This window comes from Myodes glareolus, chromosome 1, assembly GCF_982192425.1.
Source record: "Myodes glareolus chromosome 1, mMyoGla1.1, whole genome shotgun sequence".
NCBI lineage: Eukaryota > Metazoa > Chordata > Mammalia > Rodentia > Cricetidae > Myodes > Myodes glareolus.
Window position 1 is genome coordinate 90066665 of NC_142026.1, and position 22778 is coordinate 90089442.

The 22778-nt window shown below is 42.6% G+C and overlaps 1 protein-coding gene and 1 non-coding gene across 2 annotated transcripts; both read left to right on the plus strand.

Moving 5' to 3' along the window:
* Positions 1-445: 445 nt before the first annotated feature.
* Rpf2 (ribosome production factor 2 homolog) lies at positions 446-22697 on the plus strand. The gene is made up of 10 exons (XM_048425247.3): positions 446-560; positions 3390-3522; positions 4471-4508; positions 7500-7539; positions 10123-10204; positions 11532-11608; positions 13511-13610; positions 18248-18350; positions 21058-21202; positions 22256-22697. Exons 1-10 carry the CDS (start codon positions 538-540, stop codon positions 22436-22438), a joined length of 924 nt encoding a protein of 307 aa, XP_048281204.1. The 5' UTR covers positions 446-537; the 3' UTR covers positions 22439-22697.
* On the plus strand, positions 1887-2016 carry LOC125394665 (small nucleolar RNA SNORA3/SNORA45 family). The gene has a single exon (XR_007230292.1). It is a non-coding gene; the product is annotated as a small nucleolar RNA SNORA3/SNORA45 family (small nucleolar RNA).
* Positions 22698-22778: the final 81 nt, after the last annotated feature.

A 22778-nucleotide genomic window follows, 5' to 3' on the forward strand; every position in this document is an offset into this window, starting at 1 on the left:
CGAACTCCAGAATTACTTTTACAAGGCTGTGCTAATCACCCGCTTTGTGAAAGCACTCTAAACCACTGAATTGTGCATATTAAAGGGTGCATTTTATATAACTGTATGCAAATTATATAACTAAAATTTGAGGGGAAATCACAATCAGCAGTATTCTCCGTTTATCTTTTTTGTAGAAAGCAACTGGGCAATTAACCGGCTTCAACAGGTCTCGCAGTTAAGCCAATGATGTCGTTTTCATGCCAGTATTTTTTTTTTTTTTGTAATTGCCGTGCCTCCAACCTTTCTAGCATTCTGGTTATTTCCCTGAAGGCGAACATTTGTTTCCCCAAAACTCGGCTCCACAGCAAGTCACTTAAAGCGTTTACTTTGCAGAATACAGCCAAAGCATTCCGTAACACTACCAATATAGCCGCAATCGAGGACCGCGGGGCTAAGGAAGTCGTGTTTCGTGTTTCCGGTACCGCCTCTTCCGGCGTTAGCGGCGGCTTCGCGGAAGTGCGCGCTACACGTGTGTTTGCTCGGAGTCCGGTAGCGATGGATGCTTTGGATAAAGTCCTGTAAGTGTGTGTGGTACGCGATGGCGGGGAGAGGGGGGTGAGGGGGCTCCAGTGGCTGGGCTGTTGCCTCTGCCGCGGTCTCTCCCCGTTATTGCGCTTTTCTGACGCGGAGGGAAGGAGCTGGCCGATCCTCCCGCCCGTGTCTGCTGGAGAAGCCCTGCAGGCTGACTGCGAGCTGTGGAGCGAGGACCACAGCCGTGGCCAGAGCCCAGGGCGTACGGTCCCGCCACGGATGGATTCTGAAGTGTGCGAAAGGCGGTGGACCGAGTTAAGAGTACAGGCCTCGGAATCTGACAGAACCAGGCGACAAGCCGGCTTCAAAGTTTTGTAACTGAACCTTTAAAACTCTTGAATTCAGTTTCCCCTGTAAAATAGCTGCCATGGTAGTCTTAGCAGTATTTGCCATAACAAGTACAGAGCTTTTATTTTTTTTTCCGTCTAAATTTGTATGCTTCTGCTTGTCACTGAGGGATGGTTACGTTTGCTCAAAACTAATTATTGAGTTCCCATATGTTACTGCACTGGATGTTAAGAGTTTTCCGGCGCCCCCGCCCCGGTTTTCGATAAAGGGTTTCTCTGTAGTCCTGGCTACCCTGGCATTCGCTCTGCAGATCAGGCCGGCCTCTTCCTCCTGAGTGCTGGGATAAAAGTCCTGCGCTGCCTCCGCCCGGCTCAGTTTTCTGCTTTTTGAGTAAATGTGCCGTGTACACAACAGTTTCTTTTTGGTCAGTAGATTTTTTTTGCACCCGCTGTGCCTCGCTAATAGAGTAAGGTGCAGTTTACTGGTTGATTACTGGTTAGCGAGATTGAAAAAAATCAAAACAAAACATGAGCCGTTATTGCTGTATAAACACAGTGTAGTTGATTCAATAAAAATACATTTTGAGCTACCAGTAAATGACTGACTACGTGGTTTAACCCAAAGCATTTTATTGAAGGAGAATTTTTCAGTTCTATGTGGGAAGCTAAAGTGTATATTGTTTTTTGTTTTTGTTTTTGTTTTTTTTTTTTTTGAGACAGGGTTTCTCTAGCTTTGGAGCCTATCCTGGAACTAGCTCTCGTTGACCAGGCTGGCCTCGAACTCATAGAGACCCGCCTGCCTCTGCCTCCTGAGTGCTGGGATTAAAGGTGTGCGCCACCACCACCCGGCTGTATATTGTTTTTCTTTTCCTTCCCTTCCTGTCCCAAGACTGGAAGATGAGGGTTATATTTAATTAAGAGAGGAGACATTTTGTTAGCAGACGACAGAAAACTGTTTGAAAAGTACCATGTTTACCATAGAGGAGGCCAAGTTGAATGCTTTCTTCTAAACAGAAATGTATAATATCCGAGGCTAGAGTCACGCTCAGGTATTGATCGTTGCCTTAGTGTGCTAGAGTCCTGGAAGAATAACTGCTGACCTTATTCACTGACTGTGGACTTTCTGGCACGGTCAGTCACCAGGTTAGTGACATGCATAAGAATGGAAGTTAGACTGGCTTTTGTCCTCTTGAAAGGGGTGCTAGTGAGTGACCTGACTTTCAGCTACGGAAGAGCTAGTTAAGTGTGTTTCTGGTTTCTGCTGTGTCAAAGTTTACGACGGTGAAAATTAACATTGCACTAGGAAGAGCTCAAGATGAGCTTGCAGGGAGGGAGGCTCTGAAGGTGCTTGCCTCCCCTTCCCAGTCACCCAGGTTACTTTGGGAAAGCTGGTATGAGGCATTACCACTTAAAGAGAGCTTCTGCCCAGACTGTCACCTGGATAAACTGTGGACACCGGTCAGTGAGCAGACCCGGGTCAACGCTGCCAAGAACAAGACTGGAGTTGCTCCCATCGGTGATGCCCTGTGATCAAACTACTACAAAGTTCTGGGCAAGGGAAAGCTCCCTAAGCAGCCTGTCATCGGGAAAGCCAAATTTTTCAGCAGAAGTGCTGAAGAGAAGATTAAGGGTGTTGGAGGTGCCCGTGTTCTGGTGGCTTGAAGCCACTCAGGGAGGTCAATTAAATGCTAACATTTCAAAAAAAAAAAGAAAAAAGAAAGAAATGTATAATAACATCCTGTTACTGCCCCAGCATAAAATTGGAATAACAAATTAGGGTTGGGTTTGTTGTTGTTGTTGTTTTTTTTTTCTTCCTGGTAGTGGGGGTTGTAGATGGGTTCTTATATCTAATTCATTTTAACATTGGCCTACACACCAGACCTTGGGCATGTTACTTTTCTAGTCCGAGCTGCCTGATTAGTAAAGAGCTATAATGACAGGCATAAGCTACCATGAAGAAACATAGTAAGTTAATAACTGTTCGCTTGAGACATTTCTGTTTTAAAATTTACTTTTATTTCTGTATATGTGAGTGTAGCTTTCTGTGTGCCCTGTGCATGCAGTGCCTACAGAAGCCAGAAGAGGACATCAGCTCCTCTGGAGCAAGAGTCGCAGTCAGTTGTGAGCCTCCGTGTGGGTGCTGAGAACCAAACCTAATCCTCAATAAGAGTAGCAGGTGCTCCAGAAGCCTTCGGTGTTTAATAATGAGAGGTTTAGAAAAAAAGCAGTACTAAAACAATGTGGAAATATCAAAAGAAAGTTTTTGTAAGGAACCAAAAACTAACAAAACACATGTATTTATCAGTAATGATAAATACCTTTGCTAATATCTCCCTGAAAAGGTGAGGGTTTTTATGAAACCCTCTATGAAACCCTTTTATGAAAAGGTGAGGCTATTTAATGATGGACTCCTACTAGATAGATGTGAATATGATGTCTGTTGATTTTTTTTTTAAGTTATCAGTCAAGTTGTAGTGTGTCATATGAGGAAAATGTGTAAATTGTTATGAATTGTGCTTTTTTGAACAGAAAACCTAAAACCAAAAGGGCTAAGAGATTCCTTGAGAAGAGAGAACCAAAGCTCAGTGAAAACATTAAGAATGCCATGCTGATTAAAGGAGGGAATGCGAACGCAACTATGACGCAAGTCCTCAGAGATGTGGTAGGTAGAAACTTACCGTCTCCAGTGCTGAGTGTCTGTGTGGGTGCCCACAGAGGCCAGAGGCCTTGGAGCGCCTGTAGCTGGGGCTACGGTGACTGTGAGCCTCCTGATATGCTGGGAACTCTCTGGAAGAGGAATCCTCTTTCTAGCCCTGTTATCTTGCTTTAAAAAAAAAAAAAAAAAAAAAAAAAGCTATGGTTGGTGGCACACATCTTTAATCCCAGCCTGGTTTGCAGCGTGCGGTCCAGGATAGCCAGGGATACACAGAGAAACCCTGTCTCCAAAAACCCAAACAATAAAACACAGGGTCTCACTATGTAGTACGGCCTGGCTTTAAATATTCTTTTAAAGTAAGGTTGGACTTTTTAGAAACTTTTGAGCATCCTCAGTTGGGCCAAATGTGGTAGAATTGTGATGTCTTAAGATCCAGCCTTAAAGAAGAGCTGAGTTGGGAGGGGTGGGGGTAAATAGAGACGCTGAAATTGGAAACTTTATCTTGTGAGTGTACTTGCAAAGGTACTTAAAGACTAGTCTCTGAGTGGATTTTTATTTGAGTCTTGCCACTTCCCAGTGACCCTACACAGTTGAGTAAGATCTAAGAGCAGTGCGGTATTACAGAGTATATTACCTAATGGTCATTCTTGGTTGTAGGAAAAGGTGACAGTGTTCATTACACTGGGACAGGGAAACACTTGGCTGAGAATCATCAAATGTTTTATTAAACATGGTGGCACATGCCTGTAAACCCAGAACTCAGGAGGCAGAGGCAGATTGCCAGTCAAGGCAGCCCATGCTACATAATGAGGTCCTGTCCTCACCCCTGAATGAAAACAGCTGATGTGATGACCCCTGAGTATAATTCCAGTGTTTAATGACTGAAGCAGGAAGATTGGCATGACTCTGCTTTTTGAATGTTTTTTTGAGAAAGTTTAAAATTATGTTTTACAGTATGCCCTGAAGAAACCATATGGAGTTCTCTATAAAAAGTAAGTTGGTTTATTATTATTACTTACTTTGTTTAGCTGTAAAAGTAAGAATTGCTTTACAAAAGATTTGAAAGAAAAAAGTGTTAGTATTTGTACTGAATGTTTTTGTTCTTGTTCTTGTGTTTTTCGAGACAGGGATTCCCTGTGTAACAGCCATGGCTGGCCTGGAACTCAAACAGGCTGACCTCCAGAGATCTTCTGCCCCTGCCTCCCAAGTGCTGGAATTAAAGGCGTGCACCACCATGCCTGGCTCAGCATATTCTTGCATAACTGTTATATGTACACACCTTATTTTGAAATAAGTACATATGCATAGGAAAGTTGTAAGCATTACTAGAATTCCTGTATGTCCTTTGTCTAGGTCCTCCAGTGTTACATCTTGAATTATTATAGTGCAGTTATTAAGTGGGGAATTGGCATTACTGTGTTAATATGAAGTACATTATTGGTTTATTTACTTGACTGAGTTTTTAGTTTCCACATTGCTTTTAGTTGTTTCCCTAGTCTTGATTTTCTTTTTCCTCCTTGGCAGTATTAGGGATTGAACCCATGCTAGGCCAGTGCTCTGCCACTCGGGGCTGTATATCCCCAGTCGTCTTCTGTTGTTGTGTGTGATGCCTGTGTGCGGGTCTCACGTCCCATGGTGCAGGTGCAGAGGACCACCTTTCTGTAGGCTCTGAAGATTGAACTCAGGCTCCTGGGCTTTCCAGGCAAATGCTTACCCATTGAGCCATCTTGCTGGCCCCATCCTTTGTCTTTAATTTGTGAAAGTCTTTGGTGACTTTGTCTCCAGTTTCTTCATAAAGTCATTATTTTTCCAATAAATAAATACAATTATTTTGTAGCTAGTAAATATTTAGGGGGAGATACTTTGAAACTATGCAAATATAGTCTTTCCTTGTAATTTCTTGGGAAGTGGATCTGTGACTTCCATGGAATATACAATATGTGGATATTCCAGTCCTGGGTGTGAAATAGCATGGTTGTCTCATGACCTATGCACGGCTTTCTGTATACCCTCAGCTGTCTCTATATTACTGTGTAAATACTGGATGCACAGCTGGCTGTAATGTTTAGGGAATAAATCTAAGAAATAGAAGTCTTCCCATGTCCTGTGCAGATGCAGCCCCATAACCACCCAAATATTTCCTATGTACAATCATGAATCTGTGGGTGTTAAACTCACAAATTCTGAGGACTCTGACTTCTTCCTTTCTGGAAATTTAGCTGTTACCCATCCTTCCATAGTATCTGTGTGTGCAGTCAGGATGGTTGTGGTGCTCTAGTGTCATGTATGTTTGTGTATGTGTGTGTATACAGTCAGGATGGTTGTGATGCTCTAATGTCCTGTCTGTGTACAGTCAGGATGGTTGTGGTGCTCTAGCGTCGTGTGTGTGTGTGTGTGTGTGTGTGTGTGTGTTCAATCAGGATGGTTGTGGTGCTCTATGGTCTCTTTCTGCTTAGAATTCTGAAGAAAAAGGTTGTTTCTTTTTGCTTGGAATTCTGAAGAAAAAGGTTGTTTATCCCTTTAATTTTAAGTTACTTAACTCAGTGTGGGTTCAGTATACTCTTGAAGGTTATATTATAGTATTGTTATTGGATCCCGGTAAAGTCTGGTCTCAGCACACAATGACCCTGTATATAGTCTGCCTTCTTTGACTGAGGATATTTGTTTGGTTTTGGTTTTTGAGACAAGGTTGCATACAGCCTGGCTGCCCTCTAACTCCTGATCTTGCTGCTTTACTTCCCAAGCGCTGCCCAGTTGCAGTCATACGGATTTCACACCATTGTCCACTTAGCTCGCTCAGTTACAGCAGTGCTTGTCTGCCTTTTTTGCTTTTTTAAGCTTCTGTGTGTTTCAGAATCTTTGCCTTTTGTTGGGGAGTGCTAGAGATGAGATCCAAGGCCCTATGTGTGCTAGGCAGGCCCTCTCTGAGCTAATCCCTTTGTACATTCTGCTCCCTCTTTTTTTTCATACTTTTTAAATGTAATTTATTTAACTTTATTTTCTGTGCATTGGTGTGCAAGGTGTCAGATTCCTTGGAACTGAAGTTACAGACAGTTGTGAGCTGCATGTGGGTGCTGGGAATTGAACCTGGACCCTCTGCAAGAGTAGCAAGTGCTCCTAACCTCTGAGCCATCTCTCTAGCCCCCATTCTGCTCTCTCTTAAAAACTGTGTGTGTGTGTGTGTGTGTGTCTGTCTGTCTGTCTGTCTGTCTGTCTGTAAGTGTGTTTGCCCATGTACCTGCCCAGGCCAAAAAGCATCAGATCCCACAGAGCTGAGGTGAGCTGCCTGATGGGGTTTCTGGTACTGAAGTTGGATACTCTGTAAGAACAATAAGCACCCTTAACTGCTGAGCTGTTGTTCCAGCCCAACACTTAGGATAATCTTTTTGTTTTGTTTTGTTTTTTGTTTTTGTGATGGGATTTCTCTCTGTAGTGCTTGCTGTCCTAGAACTTGCTTTGTAGACCTGATTAACCTCAAATTCAGAGATCTGCCTGCTACTGTCTCCTGGGTGCTGGGATTAAAAGTGATTGTTTGCATTTTTTTTTTTGTTTGCTTTAATTTTATGTTTTGGGGGTTTTGTCTGCATGCACGCCTGCACCATGTGTGTGCCAGTTGCCATTGGAGGTCCTGGACCTCGAGTTAGAAATGGTTGTGAGCCACCAGGTGGGTACTGAGAATTGAGCCCACTTGGGTTCTCTGAAATAGTACCCAGTGTTCTTAACTACTGAGCCATCTCTCCAGGCCTTCTTACCCTACTGTTGAGTGGTGTATTTTGGGATAAGGTCTCACTATGCAACCCTGGCTTGTCTGGAACTCATAGACATCTACCTACTTGTACTTTCCAAATAGTGGAATTAAAGATTCGTCCCACTGTGTCCTACTCTTTTAATCATTTGAATATATTACTTTTTATTCATTATATTTAACTGAATGTACTTATTAACATTATTAAAACTGGAATCATTATTTTTAATATTCTTAGGAAAAATATTACAAGACCATTTGAGGATCAGACGTCACTGGTAAGTACAAGAATCTTCTTAAATAAAGGAGAGCTCATATGGGTAGGACTGGCTGTGTGGCTGGGGAGTAAGTGGTAATGGTACTGGCTCATGCTTGCCTAGCATGTCTGAGGCCCTGGGAGCCATTCCCAGCACTCAGAAATAACAGGACAGAACTGTGTGAAATTGACTCCAGACTAACTCATGCTGTACTCCTAATTTGGTATCTTTTCAAAAACTTTTAAAATTAGAAGTCCTATATATGACAGTTTTGGTGTCCAGACTATAAGATTATTCCCTTTTTTTTTTTTTTTTAAATTTTGTGTGTGTGTGTGTGTGTTTCTAGCCTTCTATCCTATGGGTTCTGGGAATTACACTTCATACCAAGGCTTCATACTAACGGCAAATCAATCCCACACCAGTTATGTTTTAAGGGGTTATTTATTTTGGGGGGTAAAACTTACATACACCATAAACCGTCAGGAAGGAAGCCTAGTTGCTGGAGCAGGAGCCTGAACCAAGCTCTGGAACCAAGAGGCCCGAGCTGAGCTCTGTGGCTCTTTTTAAAAGAGAAATATACCACGCCCCAGTGGGCTGGTATTTCAGCGGCTATTGGCTGACAGAGCGGAAGGCGCTCCCACAGCACCGTGGGCTCGTGCTTCAGCGACTGTTGGCTGAAGCAGTGGAAGATACTCCCGCAGCATCATACCAAGCACCTCTATCCATTAAGCCATCTCTCCCACCTGAGAACTTAAAAGATGCAGCTATTATTAAAAAATATAGCTGCTGTTATTATTATCATAAGATACTCTTTGTTGTTTTTGACACAGGGTCTCTCTATTATGTAACTCTCTCAGACTGTCCTGGAACTATGTAGACCAAGCCGGCCTCAAACTCCTGCCTCTTTCTCTGAGTGCTGGGATTAAAGGTGTTGCTCCACCACACCCAGTCTGGTTTTTGGTTTTAGTCAGGATCCCATGTATTTCAGGGTGGTTTGAACTCTCTTGTAACCAAGGATGACTTTGATCTTCCTGTCTCTACCCCAGGGCTGGGATTACAGCATGAACCACCACTGTCTATGCAGTGCCGGGCATAGCTCCAAGGACTTTGTACATGCCAGGCAAGGGTGTTGCTAACTGAGCCATAGTTTGTGTCCTCTTGGTAGATTTAATGAAAACAGTATCTAGAAATAGAAATATAGTCGGACTTTCTTTGGACTGCCAGTTCCCAAATAATGACAGGGAGACTTCTTATTAAGTATGAAAGTTTGGCCTTAGCTTAGCTTTGTTCCCAACTAGCTCATAAAAGTTAATTTAACCTGTTTATATTAATCTATGTTCTGCCTTGTGGTGGCTCATTACCTTTTCTCCATACCGTACATTTGACGAACAGCACCCGTCTACCTCCACATCTTGCTAGCAAATTACCCACCTCTCGAATTCTTTCCAGAGTGTCCCATAACAGAGAAGAATTTTTTTTAAAGATTTATTTATTTATTATATATATAACATTCTGTCTCCATGTATGCCTGCAGGCCAGAAGAGGGCGACAGATATCATTACAGATGGCTGTGAGCCACCATGTGGTTGCTGGGATTTGAACTCAGGACCTTTGGAAGAGCAGCCAGCGCTCTTAACCACTGAGCCATCTCTCCAGCTCCCAACAGAGAAGAATTTTATGGGAACTATAATGACTTTGAATGTAAAAAGAAAAAAAAATACAGAGAGTATTTTTGATAAGAGTACTGCCCTTAAAGACATGCCATATTACTCCTTTCGGAGACTTTTTACAGAACACTTTTTTTTCCTATGAGACAGAGTTTTTCTATAGACCAGGCTGGCCTCAGACTTACTCTCCCGAGTGCTGGGATTAAAGGCGGGCACCACTGCCTGGCCCAAACAGTTTTTTATTTCTTTATTTAGTATCCTGCCTGAAGGCCAGAAGAGGGCACCAGATCTCATTACAGATGGTTGTGAGCCACCACGTGGTTGCTGGGAATTGAACTCATGACCTCTGGAAGAGCAGTCAGTGCTCTTAACCTCTGAGCCACTCTCCAGCCCCCAAACAGTTCCTAAATGGGAACATCATAGCTCTGTCAGCCAGAAGTGAAACGGAACTAATTAAAGTGTGGGGTCAGGGAGATCCTAGAGCTGCTTCCTAGCTCATTGCAGTTTGCTGTGAAAAGTAGCAAAGCTCATTAAAAATTGGTGAGCCCAGTTTCAAACACCCAAAGCCAGTGTGTCGGTAAATTTCGGTGACTCCCCTGTGCATGCTGAGATGTGCTGTTGATAATAGCAGTGACGTTAAGTGAGTTCTTTATCAGACCATCAGGTGTTTTAGACAGGCAAAGTAACACAACTTTACAGAGTTAAACAAATGTAGCATAAAAGAGTGTAACACATCTTTGCATCATTAAAACAAATATTCCACAGCATAAACAATGTAACACTTGTTAAAATAATAATCTACAACAGAGCCTCTTGCTCTGTAGCTTTGACTGGCTGGAATTTACAGCAGTGCTTCTGCCTCAGCCTTCCAAATTTATGAGCCACCACAGCAGACCAGGCTAAGATCTTTGCATGGTTTTCTTTTTTCTCTTACTAGGAATTCTTCTCAAAGAAGTCAGACTGTTCTTTATTTATGTTTGGCTCCCATAATAAGAAGAGGCCAAATAATCTAGTAATAGGTGAGTATCATATTCTATTTTGTTGTTTGAGACATGGTCTCACTATGTAGCTCTGACTGACCTAGAACTTAGAGAGATCCTCCTGCCTCTGAGTGCTGGAATTAGTGGCTTGTGACACCCACCACTCTAATGTTTTTACTCATAGAGTCAGCTCTCTGACTCAGTTGACTCTGTTTTCAGGATTTACAGTCAGCTCAAGAGTAGTTCCTTCTGGGCTGTAGTGGCGCACACCTTTAATTCCAGCACTCGGGAGGCAGAGGCAGGTAGATCTCTGTGAGTTCTAGGCCAGCCTGGTCTATAAGAGCTAGTTCTAGGACAGGCTCCAAAGCTACAGAGAAACCTTGTCTCAAAGAACCAAAATCAAAAAAATAAAAAAATAAAGAAAAAGAAAAGAAAAAGAAAAAAGAATAGTTTCTGTTGCCGCTGTAACCTTTGACACTGGGTACGTTTCTTTGGACTGGAGTCTACCTCAGTGGTGGAGTCCTTACCCAGCCTTTTGAAGGCTAGGTTTGGAAACTTCTATCCATCAGTGACATCAGTATGGCCTTCCAGCCCAGGGAAGCAAGAAAGAATGTGAAGTAGTTCATGGTGAGTAGTCTTAGAGCACCATTGCTAACATCTTTGGAAAGCAGTTTTGGCTTTTAAACGGGAAATGTGGATTTCTGGTGCTGTTTATCTATTTATTTATTTTTCTATTATTTGTGTGTGTTTGTGTATAGGTAAACTACATGGAGTTACAGATAGTCATGACATGGGTGTTGGAAGAGCAGGGAGTATTACTACCCACTGAGCCATCTCTCCAGCCCTGATCATAGAAACTTTATGTTTCTATCTAACATGTTCAGTCATAGACAACCCTTTCTCATACATCTTGTTTTTTGAGTGTGGATGTTATTGTTAAAGTTTCATCCCATGTCTGATTCGTGCTAAACACTCCTGGTATTGCTGAACTATACCCCTTTTTATTTTATGTAATTATATTTTAATAGAGTCTTTCTCTTTTTCCCCAAGCCAGCCTGTGACTTGCTATAGCGCAGGTTGGTCTTGAGCTCCATCCTCTTGCCTCCCCAGGGCTGGTGTTGCAGGTGCTCACTGCCACACCCAACTCTTCATTTAGTCCCTAAAGTAAGGGAGCAGGGCTTAATGTGAGAGTGGAGAGTTTTTCCGTGACTAATATCCTAACCACACAACTAAGTACATGGCGAGATTTAAGAAGGGAGTGTGTGAGTTTGGAGATACAGAGAAAACACAGATCATTTGGTGAATATAGGTAACATAAGGTGTCTCCTTGGGGAATCTATGTGCTTAAAAATGCATTTCCTTCTAGGTCGAATGTATGACTACCATGTGCTGGATATGATTGAACTAGGTATTGAGAAGTTTGTCTCTCTAAAGGATATTAAGGTAAGATACTGATCTCTTTTTTTTTTAAGATTTATTTATTTATTGTATATTGTATACAATGTCCTGCTTGCATGTGTTCCTGCGGGCCAGAAGAGGGCATCAGATCTCATTATAGATGGTTGGGAGTCACCATGTGGTTGCTGGGAATTGAACTCAGGACCTCTAGAAGAACAGTCAAAGTTCTTAACCTCTGAGCCACCTCTCCAGCCCAAGATACCAATCTTAAAACTAAATAGCATTTTGGCCAGGCGGTGGTGGCATACACCTTTAATCCCAGCACTCGGGAGGCAGAGACAGGCAAATCTCTGAGTTCGAGGCCAACCTGGTCTACAAGAGCTAGTTCCAGGACAGGCTCCAAAGCTACAGAGAAACCCTGTCTCGAAAAACCAAACCAAAAACAAACTAAATAGCATTTTAATAATGCTCTTGGCCAATACTGGTATTGATAGAGTTTTATAGAAAAAGAGCCTCATTCAGAAATACAATTTTATCTTTATTTTAAAAAGGAGTAAAGAAGTGTAGGCCGGTTGGTGGTGGTGCACACCTTTAGTCCCAGCACCCAGGTAGCAGAGGCAGGTAGATCTCTGTGTTTTAAAGACCAAGCCTGGTCTACAGAATGAGACCAACAAAAAAGGAATATATAACAAACAGTGCTTATGGATTTTATAGCGGCTAAACTTCAGAGAGTGGTGTAAATGCTGTCTTTCCTAAGTGAAAACATTCAACAATCCGAAGTTTTCCAGTTGAGCACTGTTCCACAATCAAAAGGTCTGGCTGCCCCTGTATTATTCTATCTCTTAGCTATCAAACTATTGACATAACTCCTCTTCGGGAACCTGCAGTTGCTACTTTGTTTGAGTGGGATTTTGAAACAGAAAGTAGTAAAGTGTGGCCAGAACATCGGGAGAAAGGCAGGGAGTGTCTCACTTCATATTGACCCATCGGCTACATTGTCTCACTTGGACCTTGGAGGTCTGAGTTAAGGCACTTTCCCCCGACTGGTGGGGTCTTTTTGTTTGAGACAGGACTCACTATGTGCTTTGGCTGGCCACAACTCCCTATGTAGACCAGGTTGGTCTTGAACTCAGATTGGCCTGCCTCTGCTACTCCAGTGCTGGGGTTAAAGGCGTGCACCACCACACCAGGCTTAGTTTTCTATTTAGATTTGGTGATTGGAACCCAACGGGGTTTAATTGTTTAACCTTAGAGTCATGCATATTCTAGATAAAAGCCAAGATTAGAGTTTAGGAGCTTAGAGAAAAGGAATATTGTTTATAATGAAGGTTGTATAATTTAGTGGGTTTTGTGTATTTGATATAGAATTTTAAATAACCCAGACTGACCTCAGACTTGCTGTGTAACCAAGGCTGAGCTTGAGTTTCTGATCTTCCTGCTTTCCTGCTGCAGAGGTACTGGGATTAGAGGCATGCTCCACTCTGTCCAACTGAGCTAGTGGGACTTGAGGCTTGTGGGATGGTTAAATTATGGTAAATGTACATATTTCTCGTTTCTTCAGCTCTCTAAAAAAGGGACAGACCTTGAAGATTTAGTAGATTAACTAAACTAAATATCCTTCTCCTGTGGCTTTGAAAAAAAGGTTTTTGCAAGCTCCCTTGTAGTCAGTAACTCCAGCTTCCTTATGTTCGGAGTAGAACAGTGACCTCAGATTGGACCTATGGGTTCAAGGCATGTCTTGCCATTTACGTGACATTTGTGATTTATCATATAAGTGATTTTTTTGGATCCTCAGTTGTGGTTGTAGCTACAATAAGTCAGAATGTATGTGTAAAAATGTTGAGATTATTTTAACAGGTATTGACTATCTTAAAAATTGTTATATAAATTCTTTAGATTTTTGGAAATCATTTAATTATGTTATTTTTATTTTTTTAAATCTCATAGACTAGTAAGTGCCCTGAGGGAACAAAACCCCTGTTGATATTCGCTGGTGATGATTTTGATGTAACAGAAGACTATAGAAGATTAAAAAATCTTCTTATTGGTGAGTATTAGTGGAGCTCGTCTTAGTAACCTGACAGCTGCTTCTGAAACCTACCTTTTCTGCAAGATTAAGCTTGTTCACATTCTTCCTTCTCTAAACTATAACTCTCGTATCTTCATGCTCCAGTCTTCTTGTCTCACTGAGCTTAATAAGGGTTGCATTCCTCAGCATAGGTTGTGGCGCTGGTAGGTTTCCAGGGACACAGGCAAGTCATCCCTAAAGAAATCTCTCTTTTCCCCAGCAACGATTCACTGCCTATAGTTCTGTAAGGTGGTTTGGGACCTCACTAGCCCCTTTCCCATGTCTTAGCTATGTCTCTATTATGATAAAACACCAACAAAAGCAACTGGGGAGGAAAGGGTTTATTTGTCTTACAAATTCCATGTCATAGTCCACTGAGAGAAGACAAGCGGGAACTGAAGTAGAAGCCACAGAGGAATGCCTCTTGCTGGCTTCCTCTCCACAGCTTGCTCAGGCTGCTTTCTTTTTTTTCCTTGTTTTCTTTTTTAAAAATTATTATTTATTTTTATTTATGTGCATTGGTGTTTTGCCATGGGTTTCGGGTCCCCTGGAACTGGAATTACAGACAGTTGTGAGCTGTCATGTGGGTGCTGGGAATTGAACCTGGGTCCTCTGGAAGAGCAGTCAATGTTCTTAACCACTGAGCCATCTCTCTAGCCCCCTCAGCCTTATTTTTTATACAACCCCAAACCACCTGCCCAGGGAAGGCACCTTTGCAGGAACCACAGCCAAAAGCGGTTCAGAGGTCAGCAGTCATGTCATGTCGTGTCATGTCATGTCATGTCATGTTATGTGAGTTCCACAGCACTCCTCCCCTTCCAGCATCTTCAGTCTGTCTGTCCACCTCTTCACTTCCCTGAGCCTCAGATACTCCATTTAAAGCTGAGCATCCAACAGTTTACTTTGATTGCTTTGACCAGTTATGAGTTTGCAGTAATTGCTATCCTCTATAAAAAGATGCTCCTCTGACAAACTGAGAGCAACACTAATCTGTGGACTTACACATAAATATTTAGAAGGCAGTATGACAGTAATACCATGTCCAGTATCTAAACATCAGCAGTTGGATCTCCACTAGGGCATGTGACCACCAGAGCCACAGCCTTTTGACCAGGTTTACAGTACAGATGTGAACTTTCTCCTGCAGGGGGCACCTCAAATCTAATAAGACACAGGTTGGTTATACTCATGACAGTCATGCCACTGTTGCATCAGTGAGCACATCTTGCTTGGTGAATCAATAGTGTAATGTGTGAGGACCACTCTGTGTTAAGACTATGGATGTCAGTTCTACACAGCATCATGCATAGCAAGCCAGTTGGGAGAAAGCTTCCATATCTTGATTTCTTTATGTCTTGCAACCAAAGTGTGTGGTGTCTTCAGCAGTGATGTTTTATCCAGTTCTGGTAGGCAACGGTCAGCAGTGACAATAACCTGTATTATTTGGGGTGAGGGAATTTATTTTTACTTTTGTTTTTCAAGATAGGATTTCTTTCAAGATAGTGTCTTAGCTGTCCTGGAACTAGCTCTTGTAGACCAGGCTGGCCTCAAACTCCCAGAGAGCTACCTACTTCCACCTCCCAAGTGCTGGGATTAAAGGTGTGCACCACCACATTTTAAAAACTTTGTGTTTCTTTGCCCTAGGTCACTTGAAAAGTTGGTGGCATGTAAATTGTGTACTTGACTTTAAAAATCTAAGGTCAGCAAAGGATATTTATGATAGACATGTTGAGAACAAAAAGCTTTCATATTTCCTTGTGATTGTACTCGTTTTACTGGTATCATAATTCTTTAGAACTTCTCAGTTAATAATGACTGTTAATATTTTTTGTTGTTGTGCTGAATGTTGAATCCCAGAGCCTTATGACTTCTAAGCAAATGTGCCACCCCACACTAACCCCAGACTTTAAGATTTTTTTTGTTTTTCTCTTTGTGTGTGTGTATGCCTCTGATGTAGGAAATCCTTCTGTATATGTGTTGCTTTTATTGGTTAATGAATAAAGAATCTGCGTTGGCCTGTGATAGGGCAGAGTAGAGCTGAGGGGGGGTGACTAAACTAGATGTTGGGAGAAAGAAGGCGGAGTCAAGGAGATACCATGTAGCCGCCAGAGGGGAAAGACAGGAGCTATCAGTTGTAACCTTGCCGGTAGGCCACAAATCCTGTGGTAAAGTATAAAATAATGGAAATGGGCTAATTCCAGATGTAAGAGCTAGCTAGCAATACACTTAAGCTATTGGCCAAACAGTATTACAAATAATATAATTTCTAAGTGATTGAGTCAGAGGGGTGGGGAAACGAACAAGAGGCCTCCCACAACATGTCTCAGTGCACATGGGAAGGTCAGAGGACAACTTTGTGGTTTGGATTCTCTCTTTCCATCATTACTAGGTCCTAGAGATGGAACCCACGTCTCCAGGCTTGTGCACCAAGCACTCTTACCCACTGAGCCATCCATCACATTAGCACTCTTTGGTTATTTGAGACATGATCTCACCTTGTACCCCAAAGTAGTCTCAGTATGAACCAGGCTGGCCTTGCCCTTTCAGCAGTACCCGTGTCTCAGCCTTCCAAGTGCTGAGATGCAGGTACAGTCACCACACCCAGCTCAAGGGTAGTTTTGAGAAGGGTCTTGCTGTGTCTCTCAAGCTGGCTTCAAACTAGCCTGTGGTTTTCTGCTCAGTCTTTTGAGTTTTGGTATTATAACCCTGTTCTGTCATTGTGTGGCTTTGTGTCTTTTCTCTCTTTTCTCTTTCCTTCCCTTCTCTCCCACTCCACGCCCCTCTCTTCCCTTCCTTCCTTTTGAGACAGGGTTTCTCCGTGTAACCATCCTGACTGCCCTGGAACTCGCTCTGTAGACTAGGAACTAGGAGACCAGCCTGCCTCTGCCTCCTGAGTGCAGGGATTAAAGGTGTGTACCACCACTGGGCTCCGTTTTCTTTTCTTGTGTGCATGCATCTGGGTTTCTTTTGAAGTGGACTTTATATTGTAAGCTGGTACCAGGTCGCAGCAGTTCTTTTACCTGTACTGAGATTACACAGAATTATAAATGTGTGCCACTACACGAGGGCTCACTACACTTTATAAACCCTATCTCATATCTTGTACTTCCACTAGATGGCGTGAAAGACTACAATGCAGTGATTGGGAAGGGAGTAGCATGGAAAAGAAATTTGGGACAGAAGCAGAAAGGTGGAAGAGGAATGTTTTCACGGGGGAAGTTAGGCTTTTAGTATGAGTAAGTCAGGCCACTGCTTGTGTCCAAATGAAATACAGTAGCAGCAGCCCTATACTTGGGAGAGTGTCATCCCCGATCTCCTCCACGTAGGTGATGTAACCTAAGGGTGTGTGCTTACGTACCTTGTGACAGGACAGGCTGATAGAGGACTGTCTCCTGCAGAGTTCTTTTCTGAGTCTACTGGGTTGAACCCAGGACTTTATATATGTTATATATGCCAGGCAAGCCTTCTGTCATCAGATTATATTCCAACCTATACAATTGCTTTTTTTGGAAAACAAATTTTTCTTTTCATTTTTGGTTTTTGTTTGTTTTGCTTTTGTTTTTTTGAGACAGGGTTTCTCAGTAGCTGTGGAGTCAGTCCTGGAACTTGCTCTGTAGACCAGGCTGGCCTCGAAGAGAGATTCGCCTACCTCAACCTCCTGAGTGCCGGGGTTAGAAGCATGAGCCACCACTGCCCGACGAAAAACAAAATTTATTTTGTATATGATGTGTAGTGGGTGTACATGTGTGTGTAGGTCAAAGGGAAACTGGAGTTGACTGCTCCTTCCACATTTACCTGGGTCCTGGGAATTGAACTTGGGTCTCCAGGCTTGCATAACAAGCGTACCTACTCACTGTGCTATCTTACCTACCTGGGACTGCTTTTCTTCATGGGAAACACAGGAAACAATACCAGTGTTTAAGTTCTGTCTGTCCTAATTTTTATGGCTGTTTTTTTATGTGACTGTTTCTAGTATATAAAGATGATAGTAAACAAAGAATAAATATATTTTGGTGAATACTTTCTGTACTTGGGAGGTAGAGTCAGGGGTTCAGAGAGTTCAGAGTCATCCTCATAGTGAGGAGTTTGAGGCCAGATTGACGTTTCTCTTTGTCAACATGTCTCCAAACAAACTAAAGTAGGCTGGAGAAATAGTGCAAGGGCCAGTTACATGCTTGAGTTTGGTTATAGTCCCAGTGCTGGGGAAGTAGGGACGGACACACTCTGGGACTTGCTGACTGGCCAGCCTAGCCTAGTTACCAAAGTCTACTCCAGGGAAACTCTGTTCCTGGGGTTGTCTGTGTCCCCACACATCCCTGCTAATACATACACACAGCTGCTAAAAAGATAGCACTTTGTAACTGATTTTTTTTTTAATGATTTATTTTTATTTTATGTACGTTGGTGTTTTGCCTACATGTATGTCTGTGTGAGGGTGTCAGGTCCCCTGGAACTGAAGTTTCAGACAATTGTGAGCTGCCATATGGTTGCTGGGAACTGAACCTGGGTCCTCCGGAAGAGTAGCCAGTGCTCTTAACCACTGAGCCATCTCTCCAGCCCCTGTAACGGAATTTTGAAATAGTTCTCTTTCTTAACAACTGAATATGTGCTTTCAGATTTCTTCAGAGGCCCCACAGTGTCAAATGTCCGACTGGCCGGATTAGAGTATGTTCTGCACTTCACGGCACTCAACGGGAAGGTTTACTTTCGAAGCTATAAGTAAGTGCATTTCCTGGTAGTTTTCAAAATCCTCAGAAATCACACTGTATTCTAGCTCAGAGTTGACTCCTGCCCAGTGCGTCTGCAGGATTTGCAGAAGGCAGCAGTGGGAGCTGTGCCCTGACCTTCCATCCGACTGCTGAGAAACTCACTTTCCAGGGTCCCTGGTCAGCTGTCACGCACCTGGCATTTTAGTCATCGCCCTTCCTAGATTTCTGTGCTGTCTCATTGTCCTTGACTGGATTTAGAGCACCAAACCACAGTCAATCCAGATATCCTAGATTTGAAAGCTACAGCATCAAGTGTGTAGGATGTACCAGTGACTGACTGCATTAATTTCCTCTCTCGCATAGGTTTCTGCCATAACCCCAGTGTAATATTAATATGAGTGTAGACCCCAGCAAGCAGATTGTTTTGTTGTTTGGTTTGAGTTTTTGAAACAATATCTCTTGACGTAGCTTTAGACTGGCCTTGAACTCATTGTGTAACCCAGGTAGGCCTCAGATTTGGAGTTCTCCTGCCTTGACTTTTTAGGTGCTGGCATTACAGGCCAGAACCACTACTCCCAGCCAGATTGTCTTGAATTTTTTTTAAAAAAAAAATTTTTTTTTTTTTTGAAACAGGGTTTCTCTGTGTAGCTTTGGAGCCTGTTGTGGCCAGATTCTTGTTTTACTGATGAGATACTGCCATGCTAAAATTACTCAGAGTTAGGGTTAGCATCCCCTTTTTACTCCTTTAAAAAAAAATAAAATGTTCAGATGAAACTTAAGTATTTATCTCTTCTTGTCTGTTGGTCTTTTGTGCCCAGCAGTATAAAGGTTTATGGAGGGACAAGCTAGATGGGATCAGTCCCCTTAGCAGCTGCTTTCCTCTCGGCCTCGGTCCCTCTGTTGTTCTCTCTTCCACTGTGGATGACAAAGGGAGGCTGGTTCACCTCTGGCCTCCTCCACATGCGTGTGTGTGTACCCGTGCACACGTGCACACACATCAGACTTAAGAGCAAGGGTGAACTGTACATCGTGGCAGCACACCTTTAATCCAGCGTTAGGAAGGCAGAGGCAGGTAGATCTGCCAGAGAATACAATTGCTGAAGTCACTTTTAGGGTTAGCCTGTCAGTCATTCACAGTAAAGTGTTTTAATTTCAAAATCAGGACCCAATATAAACTTTGATTTCCTAGGCTGGGATGGCAGACACATGTCAGCATGCCTAGCATTCATTTTTCTCTTCTTTCCAGGAAGGGTGAGACAAGGTTTCTCTGTGTAGCTCTGGCTATCTTGGAACTCTGTAGACCAGGCTGCCCTTGAGCACAGATCTGCCTGCCTCTACTTCCTGTTCTGGGATTAGAGGTGTGCGCCCCATACCTGACTCATTCTATCCCTCTGTTTCTATAGCGCTTTGTTGTTGAACCCTCTGGTCTTTATGCGTCACAGACTGTTTTGTCTCATTTAATTGAGTGTGGGTGATTGCTTGATGTCTGTTCTTGTGATTCTTGCTGTGACCAGCAGTTGTGCCTCCCATGCATGCACGCTCTGTTGGCTCTCTCCAGGTGCACTTTGGACCCAGATTTCTGCTAGTAGGCATCAGCACACACACGTGCCAGCTTCCTGCTGTTTGCTCTCTTGAGCCTTCCTTAATTGTTCTGTTCCTTCTCATTACCCATGTCGTCTGTTGACTCTGCAATGCTAATCAGTTAATATCTCCCTTCCGTCCCTTTTCCCTCATACCTTTTTACCTGTGGGAACATAACTGCTCTAAAATGTGGTTGTGAATATAATGTTCAGATTTTTTTTTTTATTTTTTTGAGACAGGGCTTCACATCGCCCAGACAGTCCTGAATGGCCTCTTAACTGGTCCTTAGGCCTCCATTCCAAGGGCTCGGATTATACTTCAGGTCTTTCAGCTCTTCTTAGGCCGTCACTCAAACAGCTGGGGGTGAGGCCAGTTGTGGACCTAAGAATTTATTTACTAGGATTTTTAGATTTACTACAAGCTACAGGAGTCATTAATGAACTGCAGGAAAAAGTCAATTTTGAATGGGTTGATTAACTTAATAATGCTGGAGATGGGAATTTGTTCATCTTTTTAGCATACTGTTTCTTTTTTCTTCTTTTTCTCCTGAAATAGGGTCTCACTATGTAGCTATGGCTGTCCTGGAATTTACTATTGTAGATCAGGCTGGGCTCAAACTCACAGAGATCCACCTGCTTCTGCCTCCAAGTACTGGGATTAAAGGTGTACACCACTACATCCCACTAAATATACTGTTTCAAAAGTCTAGTTACAATTTAGAATATTCATGTGTTCTATCACTGAATTATTTGAATTTTTCTTTTTCTTTTTTTTCTTTTTAAGTTTTTTGCGACAGGGTTTCTCCGTAGCTTTGGAGCCTGTCCTGGAACTAGCTCTTGTAGACAGGCTGGCTTTGAACTCACAGCAATCCGCCTGCCTCTGCCTCCCGAGTACTGGGATTAAAGGCGTGTGCCACCACTGCCTGGCTTTGAAAATAATTTTTATACTTGTTTCTCAGGAATATTGTGTCCTTTCATTTCTGATTTTTAAAAACTAGCCAAAAAATACACTTGGTATGAATGCTAAAAGTATCTTACCTATTCCTGTCACTATTTGAAACTATGAGCCCCTTTCGGCAGAGGTTTTTCAGAGAGGACTTTAAAACATAAGCAAAGCAGCATCTCTTATTCCTAAAGGCTTCTGTTGAAGAAATCTGGCTGCAGAACCCCACGAATTGAGCTGGAGGAGATGGGACCGTCGCTGGACCTCGTTCTGAGGAGGACACACTTAGCGTCAGATGACCTTTATAAGTTGTCTATGAAAATGCCCAAAGCTCTCAAGGTAAACCACCTGTGTTTCTTCCTGTATTCACTCCTGCCGGGAAGGATCTGTGGCCATTCTATTAAAGAGATGGGGGAAATGAATAAAGGAAAAAGTTAGGCTCCAAGCTAGAAGGGATAAAAACCCTGTCCAGATATGAAGGTAGTAAAGAGCTGCCAAAGCCAGGGGGCTGGTGTGGCTGACAGTTTTCTTGTAGCCAGGACCTCCATTTTCCACAGAACCAGAGCAGTGTGAACATAGTGAATACAGGGTTGAGAGCTATCTTTGTAGAATAGTATACATGTTAAATGTGTATTGACTTGATGTCTAGTCTGGCCTTGAACTCGGGATTCTTTTGTCTCAGACCTTCAATGCTGGATTGCAAGCATGCACTGCCAGGCCCAACTTTGTTTTCAGTTATTTCCAAAACAACTAGCGGGGCTGGAAGGATGGCTTCACCGTGCACTCACACCCTGTAACTTTCTCTCATGGCCTCTGTGGGCTCCTGCACACACACACACACATACACACAAATAACAGTAAAATAAAAGGTACACACCAGGTAGACAGCCTAACTGGGGAACACTAGTACAGATTGAATTGATAACTCAGTCTTCTGGAACACGACAGATGACCTGACATTTTACCCAGATGGCAGTGACTGGCTCTGAATGAGAACTTGCATTTTAAAGAAGTCCCATGGTCCCTAGACGGGACAGTTGTGTAAAGCTATGTCCTTTGTGTCATTGGGAGTCTTCACAATGGGAATTGTTGTGTACTAGATTTTTACAAGTTATGTAGTAAAAGGTCACTGAAAAATTACAGGGGGGCTGGAGAGATGGCTCAGAGGTTAAGAGCACTGACTTCTTCCAGAGGTCCTGAGTTCAATTCCCAGCAACCACATGGTGGCTAACAGCCATCTCTAATGAGATCTGGTACCCTCTACTGGCCTATAGGAATATATGTAGACAGAATACTATATGTATAATAAGTAAATAAATCTTTTTAAAAAATTGCATGTATATGTATATATATGTGTGTGTGTATGTATATTTTTTTTCTCTTATTTTATAGCCAAAGAAGAGAAAGAATGTCTCTCAGGATACTTTTGGTACAACTTTTGGAAGGATTCATATGCAGAAGCAAGACCTAAGCAAACTACAGACCAGGAAAATGAAGGGGTTGAAGAAGCGACCTGCAGAGATGGGGACAGATGGCGAGGGGAAAAAATCAAAGAGAATTAAGAAAAATGAGTGAAACCAACTGACAGTGACCACTTTCTTGTGGTTGTTTACTAAAAAGAACTGTTCGATTTAAGTCTGTTCAGTTTTTTCATAGGAGTTTGTTGTTTCTTTGTAGGTTTTTGGAGGGATAGTGGTTTGATGAGATCTCATATTGTAGCCCAGGCTAGCCTCAGTCTCCCAAGAGCAGCAATTATAGGCATGTACCACCATACCTAGCATATTGTATATTTCTGTAACATAACTTATTACTTAAATTTTTAAAAAATTTGAAATCGTATGTGTTTGGATCATATTCATCCCAACTTTTCTATTTGTTTTTTATTTTTTTAATGAATGTGTGTGCACGTGCATGT